Source organism: Adiantum capillus-veneris, chromosome 6 (genome assembly GCF_014529385.1).
Source record: "Adiantum capillus-veneris isolate H3 chromosome 6, ASM1452938v2, whole genome shotgun sequence".
Lineage (NCBI taxonomy): Eukaryota > Viridiplantae > Streptophyta > Polypodiopsida > Polypodiales > Pteridaceae > Adiantum > Adiantum capillus-veneris.
Genome location: NC_140936.1, coordinates 43,919,660 through 43,944,053, shown reverse-complemented (window position 1 = coordinate 43,944,053; position 24,394 = coordinate 43,919,660). Strand labels below are relative to the sequence as shown.

The 24,394-nt window shown below is 46.3% G+C and overlaps 1 protein-coding gene across 4 annotated transcripts in view; it reads left to right on the top strand.

Annotated features, from left to right (window-relative positions):
* LOC147455425 (CCA tRNA nucleotidyltransferase, mitochondrial-like) overlaps positions 1-24,394 on the top strand; it is an 80,722-nt gene that overhangs the window by 36,803 nt on the left and 19,525 nt on the right. For 2 of the 4 annotated variants that reach the window (XR_015188351.1, XR_015188352.1), the window contains exons 5-12: positions 1,210-1,259; positions 1,513-1,611; positions 10,776-10,882; positions 10,967-11,094; positions 11,266-11,332; positions 11,415-11,495; positions 18,869-18,931; positions 19,009-19,152. Coding sequence is in view for 2 of the 4 variants with exons in the window: in XM_086514204.1 (XP_086370330.1) it covers positions 1,210-1,259; positions 1,513-1,611; positions 10,776-10,882; positions 10,967-11,094; positions 11,266-11,332; positions 11,415-11,495; positions 18,869-18,931; positions 19,005-19,152 (743 nt within the window). In the remaining 2 variants the exon portion in view is untranslated. Of the gene's footprint in view, positions 1-1,209; positions 1,260-1,512; positions 1,612-10,775; positions 10,883-10,966; positions 11,095-11,265; positions 11,333-11,414; positions 11,496-18,868; positions 18,932-19,004; positions 19,153-24,394 lie in introns of all 4 variants that reach the window. The other 2 variants (XM_086514204.1, XM_086514205.1) reach the window with 1 other exon arrangement.

Here is a 24,394-nt window from a genome sequence, read left to right as displayed (position 1 = left end):
ACGCTGATACAAATCTGGGATCTGTCGTCAAGGATCTGCAAACGCTAGGGCTGATCTGCAACTCCAAAAACGCTTGGCTAATTTGCTCATCTGTTGCAAAAACACTATGAGATCTGCTGTGATATGCTATTGCCAGGTTGATCTGCAACTGCACAACACTAGGGCTGATCTGCAAATGCTGACAACGCTGGGCTTTTCTTGATGGCTGAAAACGCTAGGTTGCCTGCCGGGGAGGGGAGTCTTGTTGAGAAGGTGCTCTGTTGGACACTTGGTCCCTGTTGCCTCTTCTGCCATAAAACACTAGCGCTAGCTTTTCTTATATACATGCTTGGTCAAATTGCCCTATCCAATTTCCCAACAAAGTCATTTATTAATAATAAGTGAAAAATCGCTAAAATAGGGAAAATAGGTATGTGCATTGTAAAAATGCTCCTGATGGGTTTTGATGGTAATCTAATGATCATGCTGTGTGCAATCAGAGGATATGCATCTACTCTAAGTGCCTGGACATGCACGGTCTACGAACAGACTCACAAAAGTGCAAGAACACTTCCTAAGCTAGGCTAACTGAACCCTTGTCATGAAGTAGCTTGTCCAGGTACACATGGGGTTAGATGTGCACATGACAACGATATAAGGACCTCTCTACTCTCACTCTGCCATGGTAGCATATCTAATCTTCCATTGCGTTCTTTTGGGGGGCGTACAAGCTAAGCAGTTGTAACATAGCAACACAAATAGATCTGATTGATTTAAGTAGAATTTACCATAGCTTAATACCATGGAATGAACACCCTCATGATATAGGACGATGAAGACCCGCTTTGGGATAACACCTAGGGGAAGAGGCAAGGTTGATTGGATGTGCTATCACAGATAATAGTAACAATCAAGAAAAATGTTTTTAGGAGGTGGAGCTAGTGGGTTTGCACAATTCAGGCATACCATTTTCTCTTTATAAATTGGGAATTTAAGTTGGTGAGCTTAACAAACAAATGAGCTATCTGCCATACATTAAGTAAAGCATGATGGCATTTCCTGTGGTCTATATATGGACTTATTTTCAAGGTGCTTCATGGCTTTTTCCTGAAAACAGCTTAGTATTGCTGTCTAGGAGGCTGTAGTACATAATTATACATGTCATATGTAGGCTCTTTACAGATGCAGACTGGAGAAGATATTGATGTGTGTTGTGTTCTCTCCCTGCAGTTTGTTCTACAATATAAATACTGGACTGGTTGAGGACCCAACTGGTAGAGGTATGAGGTCGGACTACTTCAGTTTTGGAATCAAATGTGTTTTTATATGTGGCTTGTATATCCACTAGTGATCATTGATGATACTGGGGGGGATATTTAATACCAAATATCTTGAATTGATGGTGACATTGTCTTGTGGATGACTACCAACAGTTTAGAGCTTTAAAAGCCAATTTGGGTTTTTTTCCTGGAGTCATCGAGGTTTATCTTTGTACAATTTTTGGTTAGCATAAGATTGTCTTTTGCTTTGCAGGGCTCTCTGACTTGAGAGCGGGGATTATTGCAACACCTTCACCTGCAAAAGACACGTTCAGGGATGATCCGCTTCGTGCTCTGAGAGCCCTGAGGTTTGGTATGCTCTTTCAAAGAATTCTGTCTGTTAGACTTTCTCATGAAGCAAGGCTCTAGACTAGGTTGGACCTGACCTGTGTTGTTATAGACACAATATCTTAAAGATTATGTGTGAGTCAGGATCACATTCTAGAATTGCTTATTGCTGCACATTTTCTGCCCATTCAAGCGCCTAATCAAGTTAGTAGAAACTTATGAAGTGAATGTGAGTAGAAAAGTGGCAAACATAAGAAACCAAATATTCGTTTTCTGCTCTTAATATATGGAAAATATTTTGATAAAACACATTGCATTGTGAGGTGGCTGATCAATTGGCACAGGACAGTTTCATTTTGGATTGGTCAGTCACCTACTCCTGATTATTGTTGTGGAAAGGGCTTTAAATAGATTCCACCAAGGATGCCAGTGTCATATTTGGGCGGTCAGGTCAGAGTTGACTTGACACTAGAGCAGCAGATTGCCCCCGTCCTTCTAAGCATTCAGAGGAAGCTTCTACCCTGGTTTTGAGCTGCACTCTCCCTAGCAGAATGGATTGTGGTGGCCAACCAAGTGCTTTTGGCAATTATGTACTACATGAGTTCCTCTTGGATCTTCTCCAGCTACTGTATAGGCCAGATTCGATGACTTATCGGGAACTTTCTATGCTCAGGTAAGAGATGGCAATTTGGGGCCAAGGTTGCTGGGTTGGACATCACTTCACCCACCTTGCACAGTGGTTGTGGGCTCATAGACCTTACTTTTCAGAGTCGGGCCTTCCTAAGGGAGCCCATTGTTTGCGGTTTTCTCCTAAGGGCTGAGAGTTGGAAGCAAGGTGCTAAGCTACCTAGTGTTTGGTACATAAGGTACACAATCCTGAATGGATTGAGAGTTGGAAGCAAGGTGGTAAGGTACCTACTGTTCGGTACTTAAGGTACACAATACTGAATGGATTGAGTTATTAAGTACGTAAATTTGTACATTATTTAAAAAAAGCTTAAAATCTAGAATATTTTAAGAGGTTTAGGCAGTATTCATAAGTATCACTCCAAAAGATCAAAACTATAAATTTGATGCTTTCATACAATCGATATCGGCGACCACTCGAGACAACCAACACTAAACATTTAGAAATGAACAACAGAGACAAAGCCGTAGTTACTTCCCAAATATACATACAACAACAAACTCCAAAAACTTTAGATTACAGTGTACACAATAGATGAAAGATGATACTCGATACAATCATTTTGAAACTATAAAAACGAATGAGAACAAATTCAACCACGAACAATGGAAAGTTCGTCGTATGAAACGAGACATAGATGATATCCTCATCAAAATCACGAGATCCATAAAAACATGATGGATCTATCCATAAACCAAGCCTTGAATACTAATGAAGCATGAAACACTTATGTCTCTTCATGAGTCCGTGAAGAAGACAGCCATGTCTCCAACCGTTAAACACCAACTTCTCTTGATGCAAAGCGATTAAGCGGTTTCTTGTGCTGGCGTGTATAAGCGAGTAGGCCCTTCAATTGCGCTCACAAGCTCCGTTAGAGCAATCTTATATTCATCAACACCAAACTTAATAACAAATCAAATCAACTCTTGCAATCAAACTACAAAAATATCCAAGCATATCATCTTGATTATTTATGATTGCTTAAGACTCAAGTACCTGCAAGTGAGGGGATGCGTAGTGCAAGATGGCACAACTATGGAAGACCTATTCGTGTAGCTATTTATCGCACTATCGATAGCTAGCTGCTCATCCTCTGTGTACATGATGTCGATGAGCTCTTGATCGCAAGGTCGGCAAAGTGGTCTTCTTGAAAAGTTTTGGGGATGAAGTGTAGCAGGTACCTCATGAATGGGATGATGCATATACATCCATGGGCTCTCTACAATAGCAAATATGTATGCCCGCTCAAGACTCACAAAACTCAACAATCAAGACATGAAAGACTTCCAAGACGGATTGATGTTGAGCTAAAGCTGACGTACCGCTGTTGTGTCAATGAACTGCATGCCGCAATGTGACGTCTCATTTGCATGAATAGATGGTAGACAAGGCATATTGTAGAGCCCTCCATGGTTGTCACATAGAGGAGAACATAGACAGGTCGGTGAGCCACTGCCAAAGATTGCATCTCTATCCAGAAGCTCTCGTCAAGCACCCTCCTCTGTATGTACCTAGTGGCCTCGGTCTGTGCATGGTGGATCAACCTACACTTTGGGTCCACAACTTTGTGCCAACATCTCCTCCATGGTCTTCTAGTTGAATGCATTGGCCTTGACAACGTGCAAAACCATGCGACCATAAACTTATAACCAATAAGAGGGTTAAGAGAACGAAGAACTAAAAGAAAGCTATGGAATGCGGAGGTGCTTGCACCACATTATCCAATCCGATTCAAGGATGGCCTATCAAATATGACCAAAGATAAAACTCTGTGGAAATGCGCTCACTCACCTTGCGCGCATCCACGGTGCGTAGAAAACTAGGACCAAGGCAAGAAGACACAAGGATGCTGATGAGGTCCCGTTTGTGAATATTGCTCCACCCATTGAAAATAATAGTACACGCGGAGTGCTGCCACACAGCTTTTACTGGGATCAGTGCTCTGCCCTCAAAACATTAAATGAGGTGTTGCACTCTATGAGAGTGCGAGCAATCTCCATCTTTGCAATCTAGTTCTACTTCTACACCTGCTATCGGGCACTGGTAACGTTAGTGGGGATGTCGTAATATTTAGTCAATATTGTGCATGATGGAGCTGATGGCTGTATTGTCTAGTCTTTGCACATCTCTCATAAAGTAAAAGGAACTCTCGCATTAAGTAAAGGAACCTTGAGTACGTAGTGAGCACTCATCCTGAGCATCAATCATCCATCACTTCTGCTGCACATTACATCATGCCACCACCTGCTTGCACTAGTAGGAAAAGAGCTTATATTACTAAGGATCTAGATGAGGATGTTAGTCAATCTTGGGATCAAGGGGCACGCATGCATACGCAGACCACTTTGCCTTCACGTGTCCATGCACAATCCTGGGTGAAGGAGAAACAGAAGATTGCAAATATATACCTAAATGAAATCGGGATAAGCCGAGATCACCCTTACAAGAAAGTGCAAGGTATAGACTCATGGTCGTCACCCACAAGAGAGAGTAGAGAGAATGATAGTGCGAGTGAAGGTTCTGTGAGCGATAGAGAGAGAGAAGACTAACACCGGATGGGGTCCCAAACCCCCCTCTCTATTGCTAGAGAGGTACTTGCTTTAGATTGTACAAATGCTGATACAATGGTCCTAGATTCAGATATGCTGATGGGATCTTGTGGTAGATGCTTGTATCTGAGAGCCTAAAAGCTGAAAATGAAAATGCTAGGGCTGATCTGGCTTGGACCTGTGGTATGACGATGAGGCTAGGGATGAAATTTGAAGTGCTTGGCTGATTTTGCTGCTAACGCTGGCAATGGTCTGATGGCTGAAAAAGGCTAAAGATGCTTGTGCTTCGGGTACCTGTACTGTGGGTACTAGATGTGTGGAGAGGTGACCCCTAGGGTCTTCTATATAGGTGCAAAAGTCTGTGTTGAGCAGTGTCAAATTGAGCCCCCACGACTTTATAAAATGATGCTAATATGTCACTTATCAATAAGTTGATGAACTACTAATAAGAGATGCTTTGTATGCATTTATTACCTAGGCTTGGTACTAATGGTGCTGTATGGGAACACTCATTAATGCCTACACCTACTAGAGACTGGTTGTGCTTATATGCAATCGAATGCTATGCAACTACTCTTTAAGTACCTGGACATGCACATCCTACGTACAGGCTCATATGTTAGGTGAAGCGAAATGAATGTTGAACTTTGCTCAAGATGAGTGCTCCGAACTGTGCTCAAGGATTCCTTTTACTTACAAAAGGGAGAGCCTTCCGTTCCTTTAGTGAGAGAGTGCAATGGACACAAACAAAGCGAATGGACACTGTGAATGGAAGTGTATGAGACTGAGAGATAGAGAAGAGAATAGGACACCAGAGACATTGTAAAACCCTCCTCCGAAGGCCCCACTCTCTATGGCGAGAGCGGTCTACTTATGATTGCACAAATCTCTACAATGCTTGGACTTGCCGACGATGAGGACGACGACGAGACGGCTGAAATCTGAAAACGTGAAGGGCTGAAATCTGCAAATCTTCTATCTGCTGAATTCTGACTCTATGTCGGTGACGATGTCGATGGCGACGATGCGACGACGACGCGCTGAAAATGCAGATGCTGAAATCTGCGTTTTCCGGGCTGAAACTAAAAGCTTCGATGGATCCCACCGTGCGACGAGGAACTGCTGTGGGAAGGTGAGATCTGCGAGGTTCGGGACTTGTTCTGTTGTATCTAAAGGCTGAAAACTGAAAACGCTGAGTCTAGGGCTGATTCTGTCGCGAAGATCTGCAAAACCGCTAGGGCTGATTTGTCTCGATCTGCAAAAACGCTGCTGATCTGCTAGTGCAAACTGCTAATGCTAGGGCTGATCTGCTGTCTACTGTCGCCGGGAATCTGCAAGTGCAAAAGCAAGGTGCTCCTACTGCCTCTTCTGCCAGAAAGTGCTAGCGCTAGGTTTGCTTCTATACAAACTTAGCAAAATTGCCCTACCTACTTTCCAACAAAAGTCACTTAAAAATAATAAGTGAAAATTTTCAAAATTAGGGAAAATAGGTCTATGCACTGTAAGGGATTTGACTGGAATCTGTTAGTCGTGCTGTGTGCAACCAGAGGATATGCATCTAATCTAAGTGTTTGGACATGCACGGTCTGCGAACAGACTCACAAAAGTGCCAGATCACCTCCTATTCTAGACTGACTTGACTGAACTGAACCCTGGTCATGTTGTAGCTTGTCCAAGGACACATAGGGTTGGATGTGTCACGTGACATCCCCTCCTTTTCAAAGTGAGGTACTGGTACCGAACTGTATGGCGTCGAGGGAGATCTCCAACAACATCTGGAATCCTCGAAAGGACTCTTCGCCGGCCTACTCTGATGTGTGGGTCGTGCGATACTTGAACTTCATAAAGGTCTGCAAAGCTTGCTTCTTTGGGCCGCGCCGAAAGCGACACAAAGTCTTCTGTAGCTCCTTCAATGCTTCAACTTTGTCTATGGACGTAGGTCCACCTTCTTCAAGAATCTCCAAGGCTGAAAATTCCTGAAACCACTTCCAACACAAAAAACATGAACATATCTATTCCATGTAAAGTGACTGGAAAAAATCTCGTCTTCCTCAAAGACTGAGCATGCAATGTAGATGAACAAAACGACGGAATGCCAAACCGTTCACCACACACACGCAAACAATGAGATCGAATCTTTCTCTTATGATCTAAAGCAATCAACCGTGGCAATTCACAACGGAAATGCCCATGCTTGGTGCTCATACTCTCATGTGCTCTTTCTACAACTGTGTCGTGCCAAGGAAGAGACATGGAATGTGACTTCTTTGAATGCATACTTTTCAGCTTTTCATGAACAATCTGCATACATTCATGCTCATTCATGAGTGAAACGTGCTCAACGTACAATATGTCATGGCTAGTAAAAGGGATCACATAAAGACGTTGACGAAAATACAGGAACCGATCACGAATGAAGCACTCGAACAATGCGTGCGTATGAATCATGCGAACACATAATACTTCCTGTGAGGGTTCTTTGGACCTAGGCTCGAGAGCCAAAATTGGTTCTTCCTGAGGGGGTTCTTTGGACCTCGACTCGAGAGCCAAGATCGGTTCTTTGTGGTTGATCGAATTTGCAATGAGGTTAGCTTCACTAGAAAAAGTATCAACTAACACATCATTCTTGTGAACAATCACATCGTGGTCATACAAATCGTCATGCTTGTGAGAAATCACATCTTGATCATGCAAATCATCATGCTCGTGAGAAATCACATCTTGATCATCATGCAAATCATCATGCTTGTCATTGTCATCGAAATCATCATGCTTATCATTATCATTCAATTCATCATGCTTATCATCATGCAAATCCTGTGTGTCATGCTTTGGAGAAGAACTCTGTAAAAGGCCGTCTTTCCCTTCTACCTTGCCACCGTAATCTTTGGCATTACCTCTCTCATATGCGCAAGCTGTAAGAGAGTGAGATCATCACTGAGGAAAATACTTGTCTTCTTGAGAGTGGGCCTCTTTTTTAGGAATTCCTTCTTCTCTTCCAAGGAGGGGAAGCGTAGTGTGAGAGCTCTCTTTTGAAGATTCTCCCGGTCCAGCACTCTTCTTGCCCACTCTCCATGCCTTTGTGTGTGAAGGCTTGTCCACCCCTATCATGGATGTGAGGATTGTGACCTCTTTTTCCACATTGTTTATGTCTTTGAGGTCGGTATTTGTACAGGACCTGTACACGAAACAAATCAGAAGTTCTGTACACGAAACAACCAAGGAATACCTAACAACACATCACATCCGTCCAGTGGCATGATGTAAAATTCTTCAGCATCTACATAGGACTGGATATGCAGACGCAACTTTCCAATGATGGGTGTCACAGCCTCTGTATGGCCAGGACATGCTAAACCTGCGTCTGCTGTATACCCCATCTCTTCAGGTCTGATTCCCAACTTTGAAGCCAATTCTGGGGAAATGAAGTTGGCTTTGGCACCTGGATCAAAGAAGATAAGCACTGTTTGATCCTTGATCTTTCCCCATGCTCTGGAAAGCTCACTTGCATCTGAATTTGGCTTGTCGCCCACCATATCTGGCACTAGACCAGCCATGGGCTTCTTTCCTTTCTTGTCTTCCTTGTCATCAGAATCAGCTGGCCTTTTCTTTGTAGGACAGTTGTAAGCAATGTGGCCAGGCTGCTCACATATAAAGCATTTGTTCTTTGTCCTCAGGACCTTCTTTTGTTCTTCTGACTTGCGAGGAAAACGTCTTTTCCATTTCTTTGCTGGTCCTTTTTCTGATTCAGTCGTAGCTTTGCCTTTCCCTGTGTTGGCTGGCTCCTGAGTCCCTTTAGGAGCCTCATTGGGAACGTGCTTCTTGGCTGAATTTTTCTTGCCTGATCCTGCCTTGACGCCAGTGTTAAATTCACAATCTTCTTCCTTGAGCAAACCATTGCCAGTGTTTGCTACCTCGATGAGCTGCGTCAAAGTAGTGACTTTTGTCTTCGTGCAGTATTTTCTCAATCCTTTGGGTAGGCCACAACAGTATTTTTCAATCTGTTCTGTCAATGGCACAAACCTATAGGAAGTTACTGGAAGTAGAGCTTTCCTAAACTTCCGATTGTAATCATCTAGATTTCTGCAAGTGGCAGCATTAAGCTGGTGCCATTCTGTCATGACATCTGCTTCAAAGTCATTAGATAACCATGCTGCTGCAAAAATCTGCTTGAAGTAAATCCATGTGGACGGAGCTTGCCCTTGAAGCAATAAAGTTGTCCACCATTGTCCCGCATTCCCTGTCAAGAAAGTGGCTGCCTTGCGGACCTTTGAAGCCTCTGTAAAGTTTCCCCCTGCATAGGCCTTGTCAAACTGCTGGAGGAATGAGAGAGCCTTCTTCCTGTCATCAAACCCTGTAAAGGTCGTGACAGACACACCTTTGCCACCTTCTTTGTACGGAGTTGGCCTCTCCAGCGGCGTTAAGTTGTCATATGGAAGTGACTGAAACATGGGAACACTATTAGGGTTCATCTGTGTTCCTTGGCCGCTATTAACTTGACCTGGAAATGCCATATTTGGCTGCTGATTTGTAATTCCCTTACTGCTGATTTGTCTGAGGCACTTACTGCGCACGAGATATGTCGGCGGTAATTCTACAGGCTCTGCAACAAGAAACTGAGTCTTTGTCTATGTCTGCACTGTAGAGTCTATGTAAAGAGTGCTTAAGGAGTACAAGAGTCTAATAGCCGTAGATAGGAGCACTGCTGAAAAACTGCCATTTTTAAAATTAAAAAATGTGAATTCGGTATGGGAGGATCCCTACGTACGGTTCGGATCCTACATGTCTTGAAAGGAATTCCTTCTGACCAAGATTCAAGCTCGATCTCTCCTGACGAGTGGCCCATGGCGCCTAGAGACTCGATTGGTTTTCGCAAAGATGGGCATGGTTGGCTTGAGCCGAGGATGGGAAAAGACAGATTTACCCTCATCTTGCCGAGGGCCAGTACGAGGCTGGGACCAAGCGTGTTTCAGTGACAACATCCTTTGCCTGGAGGATTGACTTTGCTAGCTGTTGACTTGGAACCCCTGTTACGCAGTGTGCATGGCTATGTGTTAGGCAGTAGGCCATATGTAGCTTGGGGTCCCATGGCAGCTAGACTTGTATGGAGTTATAAAGAGAGGGTTCGCTTTTGCAACATGTTGGAGGATGTATAGGCATACGGATTGAGGCTATTTGGAGACGATTAGTTATGCAGTAGGACATCGAGTTAGCACTCCCGCTCCCGTCAGATTGTCATGTACCTATTGAGCTTTAGGTCCTACGGATGGGATTGCCCCCATGTGGTGGGAATAGGGAAAAAGAGAGAACTTGACTCAAGGCCAGAAGCAACACACATTAAGAACAAACTGAAGTAGAGGTGCTGATTGCAGGCATAGGTGGATTGCTTCTTATTTGAGATGCAGAGGAGGGTCTGCTTGCTGGCATTCGGTGTGAGCGGCCTTGATCTCAGAGTGCACCTTCTAGAGGCTTAGATTTGTGGCAGCAGCAACGCTAGGGAGCATCCTGAATCTTGACCGTTGAGGGAGTAGAGATTGTGGGCGATCCAGGGTTCGGCCTCTAGCTTATGGATCCTTATCTTGAGGAGGCTACGGAGGAGACTGGAGGTTGTGGGCCTTTTGTGTTCAGGCTCTACCTTAGTCGTAGTGGTCAGTTTTTATAGTTTGGCTGTTGGCCCTTGTAATTGCCTATGAGTGCCTTCATAACAGTTTCTGCTTCTTCTTGAGGTCTTCATTTGGCGCTCTAAGGGTGGTCAAGTATTAGATTGTCAGCTATGCTTTTTTCAAAAAAATTCAATTACATGCCATTTGGCTATATTTAAAACGCCATTGGGCTGTATTTAAAGGCGTGTACTCAAAATGCATACATGCTAGGGGAATGGTTTAATAGAAATATTTTGGGTCGATGTCTTATGTGTCATGACCAATTGTTCTTTTGGCCTTTTATTGGCAGTGTCAGTTCTAGGGTATGAGCTCCATTCTGAGGCAAAGGATGCCATTGATGCAGACATAAAACTTGCTCTGGCCGTCCGAATTAGTCGCGAGCGAATTGGTGGAGAGGTTAATGCAAGATAGAGTCCATCAAATTTATAAGCAAATTAGGGAACCAGTAAAGGCTCATTTCTGTTCCGTGCTTTTTTGTAGGTTGAAAGAATATTTAGATGTAATCACCCTCTGAAAGCCATGGAGTTGCTGGTGGAAACTCAGCTATTCCCTGTCGTTTTCAGACCGCCTGCTGAACTAAGCATCACTCTTCCAGAAGGCATTGAAAGGTTATACAAAGCTGTCAATCTATGAAGTGATGATGAACTTTATTGCAATGATGTTGTTATCTGTGTCTCTTCCTCTTTTTACCTTTTCCAATCAAATAATTTCCTTGTCTAGTAGTTTTTTGGAGTTAACATCTTTGTCCTTTTGAGGCAAATATATGTTTGATTGTGTAGAACCTGCTTGCATGCACTTGGTGCCACTATTGATGTCCTCAGACATTTTGGGAGCTCTAAACTGTCGGTATGTTCAGATAATGTTTTGTGCAGTTATTGAGAACAATTAACCTTTTGATGTTCAGCACTGATTGACTCTGGAAAAATAGGGGGAGCACCGAAAAAGCTTATATTTAGCAGCCTTTTTGTCACCCTTGAGGACCCATGTCTATGAACACAAACACAAGCTGGTATCAGTCTTTATTCTTACTTGTTTTATTTGTCAGCAATTTTTCCATGATTATATATGAACAATGAATTGGTGTTGCTCTTTGTGCTTATAGTTTTGGCTGATTAAAAGTATACCTGGTGTCCAGCCTCCTCTATTCTTTGTTGCTTTACTTTTAAACTTTCGCTGAAGCCAGGAAACGGGTACTAAGTCACAAATTCCTGGTGAAGGCCCACATGGCACATAAGAGCACAGATAACACACTAAACCATAGGAGACTGAGGGGAACTCATAAACAGGGTTGCATAGACTCTGGCATATGGAGGTGACACCGAATACAAGTTGGATAAGGGCGGGCACTACTAGCCATGCAGGATCAATCATCCCTATCAAGTAAGAGTCGTGATGATCGGTGATCCGCAGGCTCCAAGTTCATACCCACAGCTGAAACAAGCAAGCATGTGATATCCCTCCATCAAAGCCAAGCGTGCAAATAACTAGGTTTGTGCGGCTCCTCACAAAAATAGTATGGCCGCCAACTTAAAATAGAGTACTACCCCTACCCCCCCTCCCCCCTCAAAAAAAGAAAAAAAAAGAGGTTGGCAAATGGATTGGCCGAGGGGTGTTGGTGACCTGTGAATAGCCCTTGTGAGCACCTTTTTCTGTATCATGCTGGTGGGTGTTCACCGCCCCTACCTCGGTTGCAGCCCTCACCACCTGCTTCAGCCTAGACAGCTTGCGACCTGCTTGCCTTCAATGGCCCTGCATGGTGACACAGAATTTGACCACATCGCCGAATGCGGCTATCACAAAGATGATGCTCCTGAAGCATAAAATATCAATCATACCACCCACAAGGCATCTCTGAAGCTCCTGGCGCAACCGGCCCCTTTGGCACTGAAACTGGGGCCCACCTAAACCCTGCACATTCCATAAGACAATCCTCATGGGATCAATGAGAAAAGACCGATGCTGCAACAACAGCCAATCTTGCTATCTTCAAGGCTGGTTTGGATGGGGAGCAATCCGCATCTGAGCGACCTCTAGACAAATGCATCTGAAGTGATTGTCCCACCCAGGCCTAAGCAGAGCGTGCAGTCCGTGCAGTCCGTAAGGCTACATCCTTTGTCCAAGAATTCTCATGTACAAATACATAGCATGGGGGACTGTGAGTGTCAGCAAACAAATGCACCACAATGTGCCTACATCCAGTTGCACATTGCGGCGTCACACTGAACTTGGCTAAAGGCCAAAGTGTCTGTACCAAACCTGTCACCCCCAAGTCCCCTGTGTGGTGTGAGGATTCAACAGCCTGGACCTGGAGCCAGTCGCACAGCGGAAAGGAGAAACCTACCGCTAAATCCAGAGCCTCGGTGCCTCGGGCCGCTAGAAAGAGGACGTAAACTGTAAAGTAAGCTGCCTTCAGGTGGGGAGAAGGGTCACCAAGGAAGCGTGTGAAACTGTAGTCGAAAAAGTCCCATCGTCTACCAAAATCAAAATTAGTTAGCCCACGGGGGACTGCTGCAAAAGGAGAGGTCTGAACGAGAAGTGGTGTCTTCAAGTGGGATTGTCCCTCCCGAGCCATGCGGCTCGTAGCGAAAGCACTTCCAAGAGAGTGTCAAGTTGTGGATGTGTGTCCAATCCCATGTGTCTGAGGAGGAGTGTGGGATGGGTCGGGTGATGAGGCTGAGGGCCCCACCGAGGAGAGGGGGGTAGTAGGAGGTGGCGGGGGAGAAGGGGGAGGGGGCCCGGGGGGGAGGTGGGGAAGGAGGTGTAGGCGGAAGTAAGGAGCGTGAAGGTGGAGGGGGGGAAGGAGGTGGCGGTGGTGAAGCTGAGGTGGAGGTGGACTCCTTAGAGGATTCCTGGTGTAGGGGTCAAAATGGTTCCCTGTCGGAACCTAATGCTGCTGAGTTGCAGGAGGTCGGCCACAAGGGGAGGCAATGTGGCGATCCGGTCCTTGCCGACAATAGCCGGCACCTGCTGCCAGCCGTCACTTGCTTGATCGTTGGCCTCTGTCGAGGTACCAGCCTTTGTGTCCTTGGTACCTGTCTGTTGGGCATGCTCTGCCTTGGGAGGCTGAGCATGCGCTATGGGTCGAGATCTCCTACGAGGACATGCCTTCGCTAAGTGGCCCATTTGTCTACAAATGAAGCACTAGTTTGGGATTTCTGAATACTCCACCCTTTGGCGTAACCATCCCCCACTCACCCTAGGTAGAAGGACCACCTTCGGTAGAGTGAGTGTCACGAACCAGAACGTGTATTGAAGGTATACCTGCAGCCTTGGTTGCAACTGAAACTGCCGTGTGCGGGGTCTCCAAGACTGTCCTGATCGCGGAACCAATCTTGGAAAGAAGCGGTAAGTATTCCCTCCTCAAACTAGGGAAGCAAACCGAAATGGGACATCCGATGCTAGATCGAAACCATGGAGCCATTGTCGGAAATGAGCTCTAACCGCTCGGATGGCCAACAGGCTCATCGAGATGACCTTAGCAGCCATCTAGGGAGTCTCAAACTTGATTTGATAGTATCCTCGCCTGAGAAGCCGGATGTCAAAATCTTCCTCACCTCTGCTAGAAGGTGGGCCTGTAGAAGGTCGCGTACTCCTCCTCGACTAGGACGACTGCCAATAATCTTGCAAATGACAGAGGTGGCCTGAAGGTGCTCCACTTCTGTTGAAAGGCTCGCTTGCTCTGCTGGCGACAAAGCAAGTCGGGTGGTGGGGTTGGCGGGGCCGGATGAGGGGGCTTTATCTGAGTTCCTCTGTGGCGGAGCACAAGCGTCTATTTGTGTCTACTGCTGTTGGTGGGCAAGGTGTCGACTCAACCTTTGCTGCTACAGAGCCCTTTCCCAGAAGGGAGAACCGAAGCAGGACAAGGAGGGTCGACTCGGCAGAAAACCAGAGAGAATTGGGAGGGGAGGGGGGAACCAGAGAGAATTGGGAGGGGGGAGGGGGGGGGGGGGGGGACTGCGAGGGAGGCGGGCAGGGTGCAAGTGAAAGGTGGGCGAGCGAAGGTGGGCTGCGGGGAGGCAGCACGCGGGGGGGGGGGGGGGGTACGCAGGGTGTGAGCAACGTAGCGAGCTCTACATGAAAACCCCAAATCACCAAATACTATTACTTTTGATTCGAAAGGTTTGCTATACTTGCAAAGAATCGCGATTATGGGCTGACCAAGCTAGTACCTTAGATGTTAGATAATGGGGCATCTATTGAGGGATTGCCCCAATGGTTGCAGGAGAGTGTGATCCTCTCAGTCGCAGTGGTTCTACCCAACAGCAAGACGCTGCACGACAGCATGATAGAGATGAGAGGCATCAAAGTTAGCAACAAAGCGATCAGCAGAAACAGAGACAGAGACAATGACAGGCAGGCAGACATGGCGAGGGGTAGCCTGGACTGAAGTTTAAATTCTGAGGTCCATTCAAGGTGTGGGTCAATTATTAAGGGCAATGGGATAGTGTCATAGGACTGGCACCACGTGCCATTAGAAAAGAATAGACTAAACAGACTTTTAGCACTTCAATAACAATTGAACTGAAAAAGAGAGCACACACGCGACATGGAGTGGCGGAATTCCACCCTTGAGAGTATTGGCCCCAAAACGTTGGCACCCCTTTCGCTATTTCTTTATATTACTTGAACTCAGTACAATGCCGGTACTCACGCTCTCTGCACCTTTGTACTGAAGCATGCCAGAGAATGAGCCCTCTGCACATATTGAAAGGCCCTTGGCCCAGGAAATGCAGTTTACATGAAAAGCCTTCAAACTCAAAAGCAATTGGCCCAAAAGCTGCCAGCGCAAAAGCTGAAATCCGTACAACTCAACCACGTTAGCAGTCAGTGTAGAATGCGGAAATCCATACAGCTGTGCCATGTCAGCAGGCTAGCGCAAAATTTGGAAATCCATACAATCTGCCATGTCAGCAGCCAGCGCAAAATTCGGGAATGCGTATTTGTTTGCCACGTTGTCAGCTGGTAGTCTTTTGTGTGTGTGAGGGTCCAACTTCATTTTAATGCCTTAGTCACTTGGGCCCCATTGGACGGGGTCCCATAAGTTGGTAGGAACTTCTTCCGCTTCTGCTTCTTCTACTGCTCTGCTTCTTAGGGTTTAGGCCGCTTGGCTAGGATTTGAAGGTTGGCTCCATTCTTCAGTGACTTGACACGTCAGTAGTTTGTGACATCCCCCCTTCATGAAAGAAAGTAATCGCCCGCGATTACAGCATATTTACAAAACAATTCAAGTTAGCTCAAAAATTTCCGAGGGTCAATCTGAGGGACAATCAGTTGTCATTCCAAATCGGAGCTCTTGATTTTCTGGCTTGTTGGCTTTCGAGAAGAATCTCGTCTAATAAGGAGTCTCATTCCATATCAGAACTCTTGATATCCCAATTCGTTGACTTTCCAGAAGTATCTGATCCAATTAGGAATATTCAGTGGTTGGCACATCACAATGCAACACAAATGCTCATATATGCATGTTACAAAACACAACGAACAACGTCGCTGAGCACTTCCCCGAGACAAACGGTCTGCGTTATGAAGCTACTCAACGACTACCTCGTCACTCCCCCCACAAATAACTTAAAAAGGTCCGGGCCATGAGCTAAGGGGACTAGTACAACCAAATGCTCCCCAGACCGCAGCCTGCGTCGCTTGGAGGTTCAAGCATACAACCAAACACTCCCAAGACATCCCGACTGCGTTGTTCGGAGGTTTTCTAGCATACAACAAAACCCCCAAAAATCCTGTTTGCGTCGTTCCAAGCTTTTCAAGCATACATCGAAACGCTCCCCAGACATCCTGTCTGCGTCGTTCCGAGGTTCAAAGAATACCAAAATAGCATTTCTCACTACTCCACCCGGGAGTAAAATCACCAATCATTGAAACCAGTATTACAACCAGAGTCAAACATTTCAAATCGGCACCAAGACAGGTTTAAAACAGATACCATCTATTTCAAACAAATTCCAAACAAGATCACCCTAAACAAGTTCTCAAACAGATTCTCAAACAAAATTCAAACTTAAAAAGCAATCTGGACATCAGTCGAGCTCGAAAAGTTGAGTGGCTTTCCATCCTGAAACCTACACCAGAAATTAGGGTTAGGTTTCTTCCATAAGGCTGTAGCCGACCACAGCATGGTCCATCAGCTCTTGGACAGACAGTGTTCCTCTGGCGGCGATGGTAGTCCCAAGACATAGCAATCACAGTGGACCTCCAAGGTTATCAACAAGAGACACCTGCTGAGAGACGTCTAAAGACTGCAAGTTGTAATCTGCTAGGGTTTCCATGGCGATACCCCACTCTGCCAGAAGTTGCACTCCGAAGGAAGATGTCAAAAACCATATAACTTCGGGCAAAAATTTTCTCAAAAGCTTGCATGTCCTTGGAGTGTGCGGCTTGGTAGCTATAAACTTCCACCACTGCATGGCACTGCCTTTGAGAAAAACAGCAGCTTGAAACAAATCTTGGATCCTTCTCTTGCAAGTGATCTTTATGGCTTATGCTCTGTAAGACACGAGCGGTGAAGACTGGAGCGCGCCCGCGCCCGATGCGCGATATAGTAATGGTGGGAGTGGCTAATAAGTCCGGGGTCGGTACACAAAGATACTTCAAAACACAATTCCAGTAGACTTTGGAAGCGCCACCTTGCTCTGTCTGCTCTTTGGTAGGACCCGTATGCTTTCAGAAAAGCACATGCCCGAAGCTCTGATACCACTGTCACAAGAGGGGCACCACGTGCCAATGGAAAAGAACAGACTAAGCAGACTTTTAGGACTTCAATAACAATTGAACTGGAAAAGAGAGCACACACGCGACACGGAGTGGCGGAATTCCACCCCAGAGAGTATTGGCCCCAAAATGTTGGCGCCCCTTTCGGTATTTCTTTATATTACTTAACTCAGTACAATGCCGGTACTCGCGCTCTTTGACCTTCGTACTGAAGCATGCCAGAGAATGAGCCCTCTGCACATATTTAAAGGCCCTTGGCCCATGAAAAGCAGTTTACATGAAAAACCTTTAAACTCAAAAGCAATTGGCCCAAAAGTTGCCAGCGCAAAAGCTGAAATCCGTATAGCTCAACCACGTCAGCAGTCCGCGTAAAACGCGGAAATCCATACAACTCTACCACGTCAGCTGGCTAGCGCAAAATCCAAAATCCGTACAATCTGCCATGTCAACAGCCAGTGCAAAATTCGGGAGTCCGTACTATTTTGCCATGTCATCAGTTGGTTAGGCTGTCTTTTGTGTGTGTGAGGGTCCGTTTTTATTTTAATGCCTTTATGTCACTTGGGCCCCATCGGACAGGGTCCCATAAGTTGTTGGGAACTTTTTCCGCTTCCGCTTCTTCTATTGCTTCTACTTCTTAGGATTTAGGCCGCTCGGCTGGGATCTGAAGGTTGGCTTCGTTCTTCAGTGACTTGACACGTCAGCAGTTTGTGACAGATGGTCATTTGACCTCACGCACTATTGTGTAGTTAGGACAAATAAATTCCAAGGTTATTGCAAATAAATTATGTGGGTCTATCAAATAGATCTAAAACATATTTTTATTCTCCAGTAAGATAAATTGGAGAAGTAAACATGTTACAAAGAGTAAACGCATGTAGTTGCAAACTTGACTGGAAAGTCAAGGTGTGGTGTCGTAAGCTGCTCTTGCCCTTATCTCAGGAAACGAATATTACATAGCAGAACTTGGAAGCTCAAGAGGTCGAAGTGCGAGGGAACCAAGAGCTTACAATTGAGATACCAATCACGACAAGACCCAGATAGTTCAAAAGAATTTCAGTTGCCAGTCCAGATTATATGATAGTGCTTTGGCTTTGGTTGTTTGATGATGTGATTGCATGCCTTACAATCTGGGCCCTCCTGCACTATGTAGCTTTTTGAAAGAGTTATTGTACCTATGCTCATGTTTAGGGTACAGACTGGCTGCTAAAGATTGGAGCATCTCATCTCAAAAATGGGGGTCAAACCCCTTACCTAGGAGTTCTTTCCTGGCTTATATTCAGAGCTGTGGTTTGCAACAACCCCAACAAAAACTTTACCTTCTAGTACACAGTCAAGCTTATTTGGGCAGTCCTTATGTTATAACTTTCCCCTAAAGCTGCATGTACATTTACAAAGTTGTTTTTCTGTAATAAAGTGTCATGTGTAAAGTGGCAACGTAGCATTGCCTCCCTTTTTACCTCAAAACCCTTAAGAGTGTTTGTTGCCTCGTCTTTGACATTAGCCTACCGGTTAGACCAGCTAATTATTTTTTGCTTTACCTCCTTTACTTTTCTCATTTCCTCAAAGTTTTCTGTGTGATATCGATCTGCAGGCGCTCCGGAGCTATTTAAGTATTGGCTAGCAGTGCTTCAATTTACTAGAAACTAAATTCGTTTATGGCAGGTTCCAATATCTACCGCAATTATAAAAGAAAGCTTAAAGCTCCGATCGGTCGATGCTTCAATGGTAAATCTTTTCTGCGATTCTTGGTTTGATATGTCAACAAGCTTTACTCTGGATGTGTTGAACATTGATGAAGGTAGCCACTTTACACAAGACTGCTGGCAATTACACTTCTATTCGGAGGCTTGTATTGAAGGTGCATGCAATGGACCAATGGGGTGGGGACATCGTCAATTCTGAACCAGAGTTGCAGACATCTTATTCTGAAATGAAGCGTCAGATTGGTATGTCATAACTGCTTTGGCAGGCTCCTGCTTTGTCTGCTTCGGTACTTTTGGTTGGCATCTTTCATTAGTGCACTTATTATGGTATGGAGCTTTGCAAAAATTTGTACTTTTCGGCCTATCCTTAGAATATTGCTAACAAAAATGTGTGAGCATTTCGACTGCATTGGGGGGCTTTTATCTACTCAACAGTATGTTCCTCTTTAATTCATATGTGTGCGCGCGTGTGTTGTGTGTGTGTGTGTGTGTGTTGCGTGTGTCTTGGAGTAGGAATTATTACCTTGTAAGTGGCAGAAGGGCTAGATTGTTGGTAATACAGATCTCTTGTATGGAGCGTCTTTGCGAAGTGTCCAAAAAAAACCAAAGGTAACAGCTGATGGTTCATATCAGACAGTTCCGAAGATTCAAAATGATGTGCAGGTGGACAGGGAGCCAAAGCAGCAACCAACAGGTCCTAGGGCACATGAAAAAGAATATAAGGGTAAGCTAAGTCCATTGATAATTTGGTGGCAGGAACTTTCTGGCTCTCACTGCAAAGTGGACGGAGGAGGAGGACTTTGCAGATTCTACTCAATTGAAAGGATGAGATGGCTAGATAGTGATCTAGGTGCATCAAAAATTCTCCATTAGACGAGATGTCTAGATCGACTGTTTGCACCTAAGTGTTGAGTGTGAACCACGTGATTTGTAGAATGCATGCTCTGTGTAGTACTGTCTTGTGGGGATGATCAGTGGCTTCAGCAAGGGGAGACTCTCCCATTGAAAAAACAGGATATGTACAATGGGGGCTTAATCACGAGATGGGAGGAGGAAAGAGCCACACAGGTGGACGGTAATGCCATCTGGGTGCACCCTGGACCATGGTGAAGAAGGGCCTGGGCACCAGAGTCGCAAGAAAGCCTCTCGGCGCTCCCGCATGCGGTCGGAACTTCCCTGAGGTCTCTCAAACAGGCCCTTGAGAGTGTGGATCAGCTCCAGCCAAAAATCACTAACAATCTGTGCTGGTTGAACAGGGTGAGCCTCAAAGATGCGGAAGCAGCGGGCCCGCCAAATGAACCACATTGTCAGGCCACAAATGAGCGCCCAACACACCTCTCTTTCACTGCACCACTATCGGGGGGTAAGCTCCGTTGCAAGCTGAAGTGTAGGTCGACCCCCCTGGATCACTATCATCCTGCTGGTGGAAGCCAACTCAAACTGGAGCGCAGGTCTCATAAGAGTGGACCAAGTTGCAGCACCCAAGTGTATTGTTGAGCTGTGGAAAGAGCTGGCATCAGCCGAAGAACCCGAAGCCAAACCTGCTGTGCCATGGCGCAGTCCCACAGACTGTCGCTGACTCTCCAAAAGATGACCACAAGTTGCACAGGTTGCCAAAAAGCCATTGTGTACTAGCCAGCTTCCAACTGCTGTAGCTTTGTGTGCAACAAGCCACTGGAACAAAGTGGCTCTCCTCGGTGGTCTGGAGTCCCACAACCGCTCTCAAAAACCTGATAGAAACTCAGCAGTGGGACCCTCCTCCTGCCAATGAAGTGCTGCCAGTATGTCTCCGCGAGTATGTGACGTCCCAGTTGAGCAGTGTACTGAAAGAAAGGGATCCCAGGGTTGTCGGCTGAAGAGAAGGGGTCTCTCCAAAACCACTCTCCAAGGTCCCACTTTGGGACTGCACTAGTGCCAGAGGGCAGCTCTCCCAAGCCCAAATCCTCTAGTGGCCCGTCTCAAGATCTGCTAGGTTAGGATGTGTGACACAGGTCCTCCCAGAGACGCCCACTACTCATATCCTCTGATAACGACACTTTGCAACGTGTGGAGAGACTGTGTAGTCGACCCTCGCCGTGGATCTCAAAGAACATGGGGTAATACTAACTCCGAGCAAGCGCGAACTGCGATGAAGACCTCCAGTCACGTGAAGGCCCCCATCCATCAGGGAGCTGCTGTCTCTAGAGGGGTGAGCCACTCAGCTGGTAAAGCCTCTGTAATGTCCTGGCACATGCACCCCGCTCATGCCTTGTAACTGGATGCTTTGTACCTCCTCTTGCAAACGTGAAATCTGAAGCCAGTCGTCGAGAGTGCGGGCTGGGCCCTCTACCATGGGACCCCAAGAACATGAGGCCTACTACCAACCAAGTGGCCTCTCTGAGTGCTAGCCATGGGGTTCCAAACAAGGGGTTGTCTCAAGCACTCTTCCGTGCAAGTGGCTGGTGCTGCTCCATGCCACTCCGTAGCTGCTTTCAAGAGCGAAGCAGGCTCGCAACAAATCGATCCCCCAACCTCTTGCTCAGACCAACTCTGCACATCTATGGAAGGGCTCCAAGGGCCTTCTGCATGAGGCACTTGAGCTCGAAGCCGCTGAAGCAACAACTCCTTCTAGGGCTCCTCCCCTGGAAGCAATCCTGTGACAACAAACTTCCCAAGAAGGGCTCTGATGTGCTGTGTTGGGTTGATGATCCCCAGCCCCCCCTGAGAACACAGTAGGGTGATGACCTGCCAGGCTACTTTGGCCCGAGCTGACTGGGTGTTGCGCCCTGACCAAAGAAAGTTCTTGATCAGCCTGAAAGTTCTTGATCAGCCTCTTTAGCTGGCTGATACAGGAGCTTGAGGAGAAATTCCAACACGAGTGCCGAACTCCAATTCAGCATCTTCCTCCTAATGGACAGGAAGAGAGGAGCAGTCTGCTGCTCAGGGGACAAGTCCAGGCCAACCTGACAACCCAAGTAACAAACTGCAGTCCTCGGGGGAATCCATCAAAAACCCTTACCTGGCGACCAATTAGGCGTAGGAGCACTGCCAACCCAGAGAGTTGTTGTCTTCCTCTAGTTGATCAGTGCATCTTATGCACAACAGAACACCTCAAGAGCCTGCTCGCACGTGTGCAGGTTGGCCTCTTGGCCCTCCAAGTACAAGGCTGAGTCGTTGGCAAACTCCGCGTCAAGAAGCTCATCTGCCCTAATAGGGAGCTAAAGGCATGCAAGTCAAAAATCTGCTCATCACCTCAACATAGCAAAGTTACACAGAACGGGGATGGGGAACGGGAACGGGGGCCTCCAGAACGTTTCCGGAAAAGAGGGAAGGGGGGGGGGGGGGGGGGAATGGAAAAGCAAGCCGCTCGGATACCGAGCGGGCTTATCGATATCACCTTGGCCGTCATCTCTGGAGATTCGAACTCTATCTGATAATACCTTCTCCTGAGGATCTGGACATCGGTGATCTTGCCCACATCGGAGAGGAGTTTAGTCTGAAGTAAATCCCGAACCTAACCTCGGCTGGGTCGAGTGCCAATAATCTTGCAGATAACCGAGGAGGCTTCCACCTCTGCCCATCAAGCTCGCTTGCACTTTTGGCGAAAGAGCAAGTCGAAGGATCGGCTGCGCAGGGTCGAGCGAGGGGGCTTTTGAGGAGTCCCTTTGTGGTGGAGCAGGGGCCGCCATTCTGTGTCTGCTGCTATCAAGGAGGGGGCGAATGAGTCGAATCCGTTGCCAATAGGATGCAAACAGCCCACAACAACAGGGGCAGGTGAGCAGGTGGGAAAGGGGGCTGGCGGGTTGCTGCGGGCAGGGCGAGGTGGGAGAGGGGAGCTGGCGGGCTGTTGAGGGCAGCGCGAGGTGGGAGAGGGGGGGTGGCGGGCCGATGATAGTAGTGCAAGGAGGGGGGAGGGGGCTGGCGGGCAGATGAAGCGGGCGATGACGAGCAGGGAGTCAGCAGCAGCAAGCGCTAGAGTGCCAGCTTTTAGGTAAGTGATTTTAGAACCTGATGCTTTTGATTGGCTTTGCTCTTAGACCCCATGCATCTTTAAAGGAGTGTCCAAGGCCTCATTCTCAGACACTGAAGCCGTGAGAGCTTGTACAAAGAAGGACCCTCAGGAGTTGTATTGTGGAATTGAGCAATAAAGAAGGAAATACCAAAAGAGGCGCAAGACTTTGGGGCCAATGCATCTAGAAGCGGAACTTTGCCGCTTCGTGTCAACTCTCTCTCTCTCTCTCTCTCTCTCTTCAAGTTTAGTTTGTTGTAGTTTCTGTTCGTTTCTTGCTATCGATTTCTCGCTTGAGTGTCCGAGCCTATTACACCTTCCCTTGGCTTTTGTGGTGGACGATGATCGGATTCCTTATGCCTCTCTTGTAGTATGGCTATGCCATAGATTTGCATCCTCTCTTGCGATATGCTCAATAGGCATCCCATTTATACCAGACATACCTTCCGAGCCATAGAACATAGAGATCTCCACTAAGGACCCCTGAACCTGGTGAATGGCCCAGTGCACAGCCGCATCCATAAGCATATTCATCAACAGTGAATCACATACCTATTTTAATAGCTTTTCCATAGCCATAGTCTGTAGACTGTTCCTCTTTGCTTTGCACAATTGGCAGCACTCGCTTTTCAATGAACGGATCTTCTTCTTGCATTAACTTCTCATTGCACTCTACACGAGCAGTAGCTTCAACCACTTCCTCTTCCAAGAAAACAGAGCCACATGGCTCCACCAACTCCTCTTGCAAGCCATCTTCTTCAACCTGTTCTTCTTTCATAACCATAGTCCCTTGACTTTTGTGAGCTTCTATAGGAGATTTTCATATTAGTCAGATACATAGCACTGGACATTGTGGTTTTCACTACATCACATGAGGTGGACAAAGCTTTAAGGAGTTGTGTAGGCTTATCACAAATCAGATAACTACATTTCACTTTGTGATTAGCATATCTTTATCCCTAGATACATTTTGTGGTTTTTTTTATAGGCTTATCTCATTGTTAAGAAAAGGGTTATAAGCCCCACTTTGTGTGTGTGTGTGTGAGAGAGAGAGAGAGAGAGAGAGAGAGAGAGAGAGAGAGAGAGAGAGAGAGAGAGAATTATCGTCCATGGAGGTCAGATATGATCTATAGGACTGAAACACAAAACTACTATTACAATGCTTGCTTTCAAATAAAGCGTGGATACATATTAGTTAAGAAGTGAGGGTCCATCAAGAGGATAATGAAAAAGAAAAAGGAGGATGAAACCTAAGAAGGCTCAGGTGAGGGTGGGGGCAGTTTGGGACTTTGAAACTCCTGGATGACGGCTTTTCCACTTCGATAGACTGCCCATTTACTTTGTTTGCGAGCTTCGCGCATCTTCTTGAGTTCACTTGCTTTGGTCTTGAGTTGGCTTGGGGTCAATTCTTCGACGACCCATAGCTTTGTTCCCTTTAGGAGATGAGACTGGCATAGTAGCTTCCGCCGTTCTCTGTCCTTGAGAGTAAGGATACAA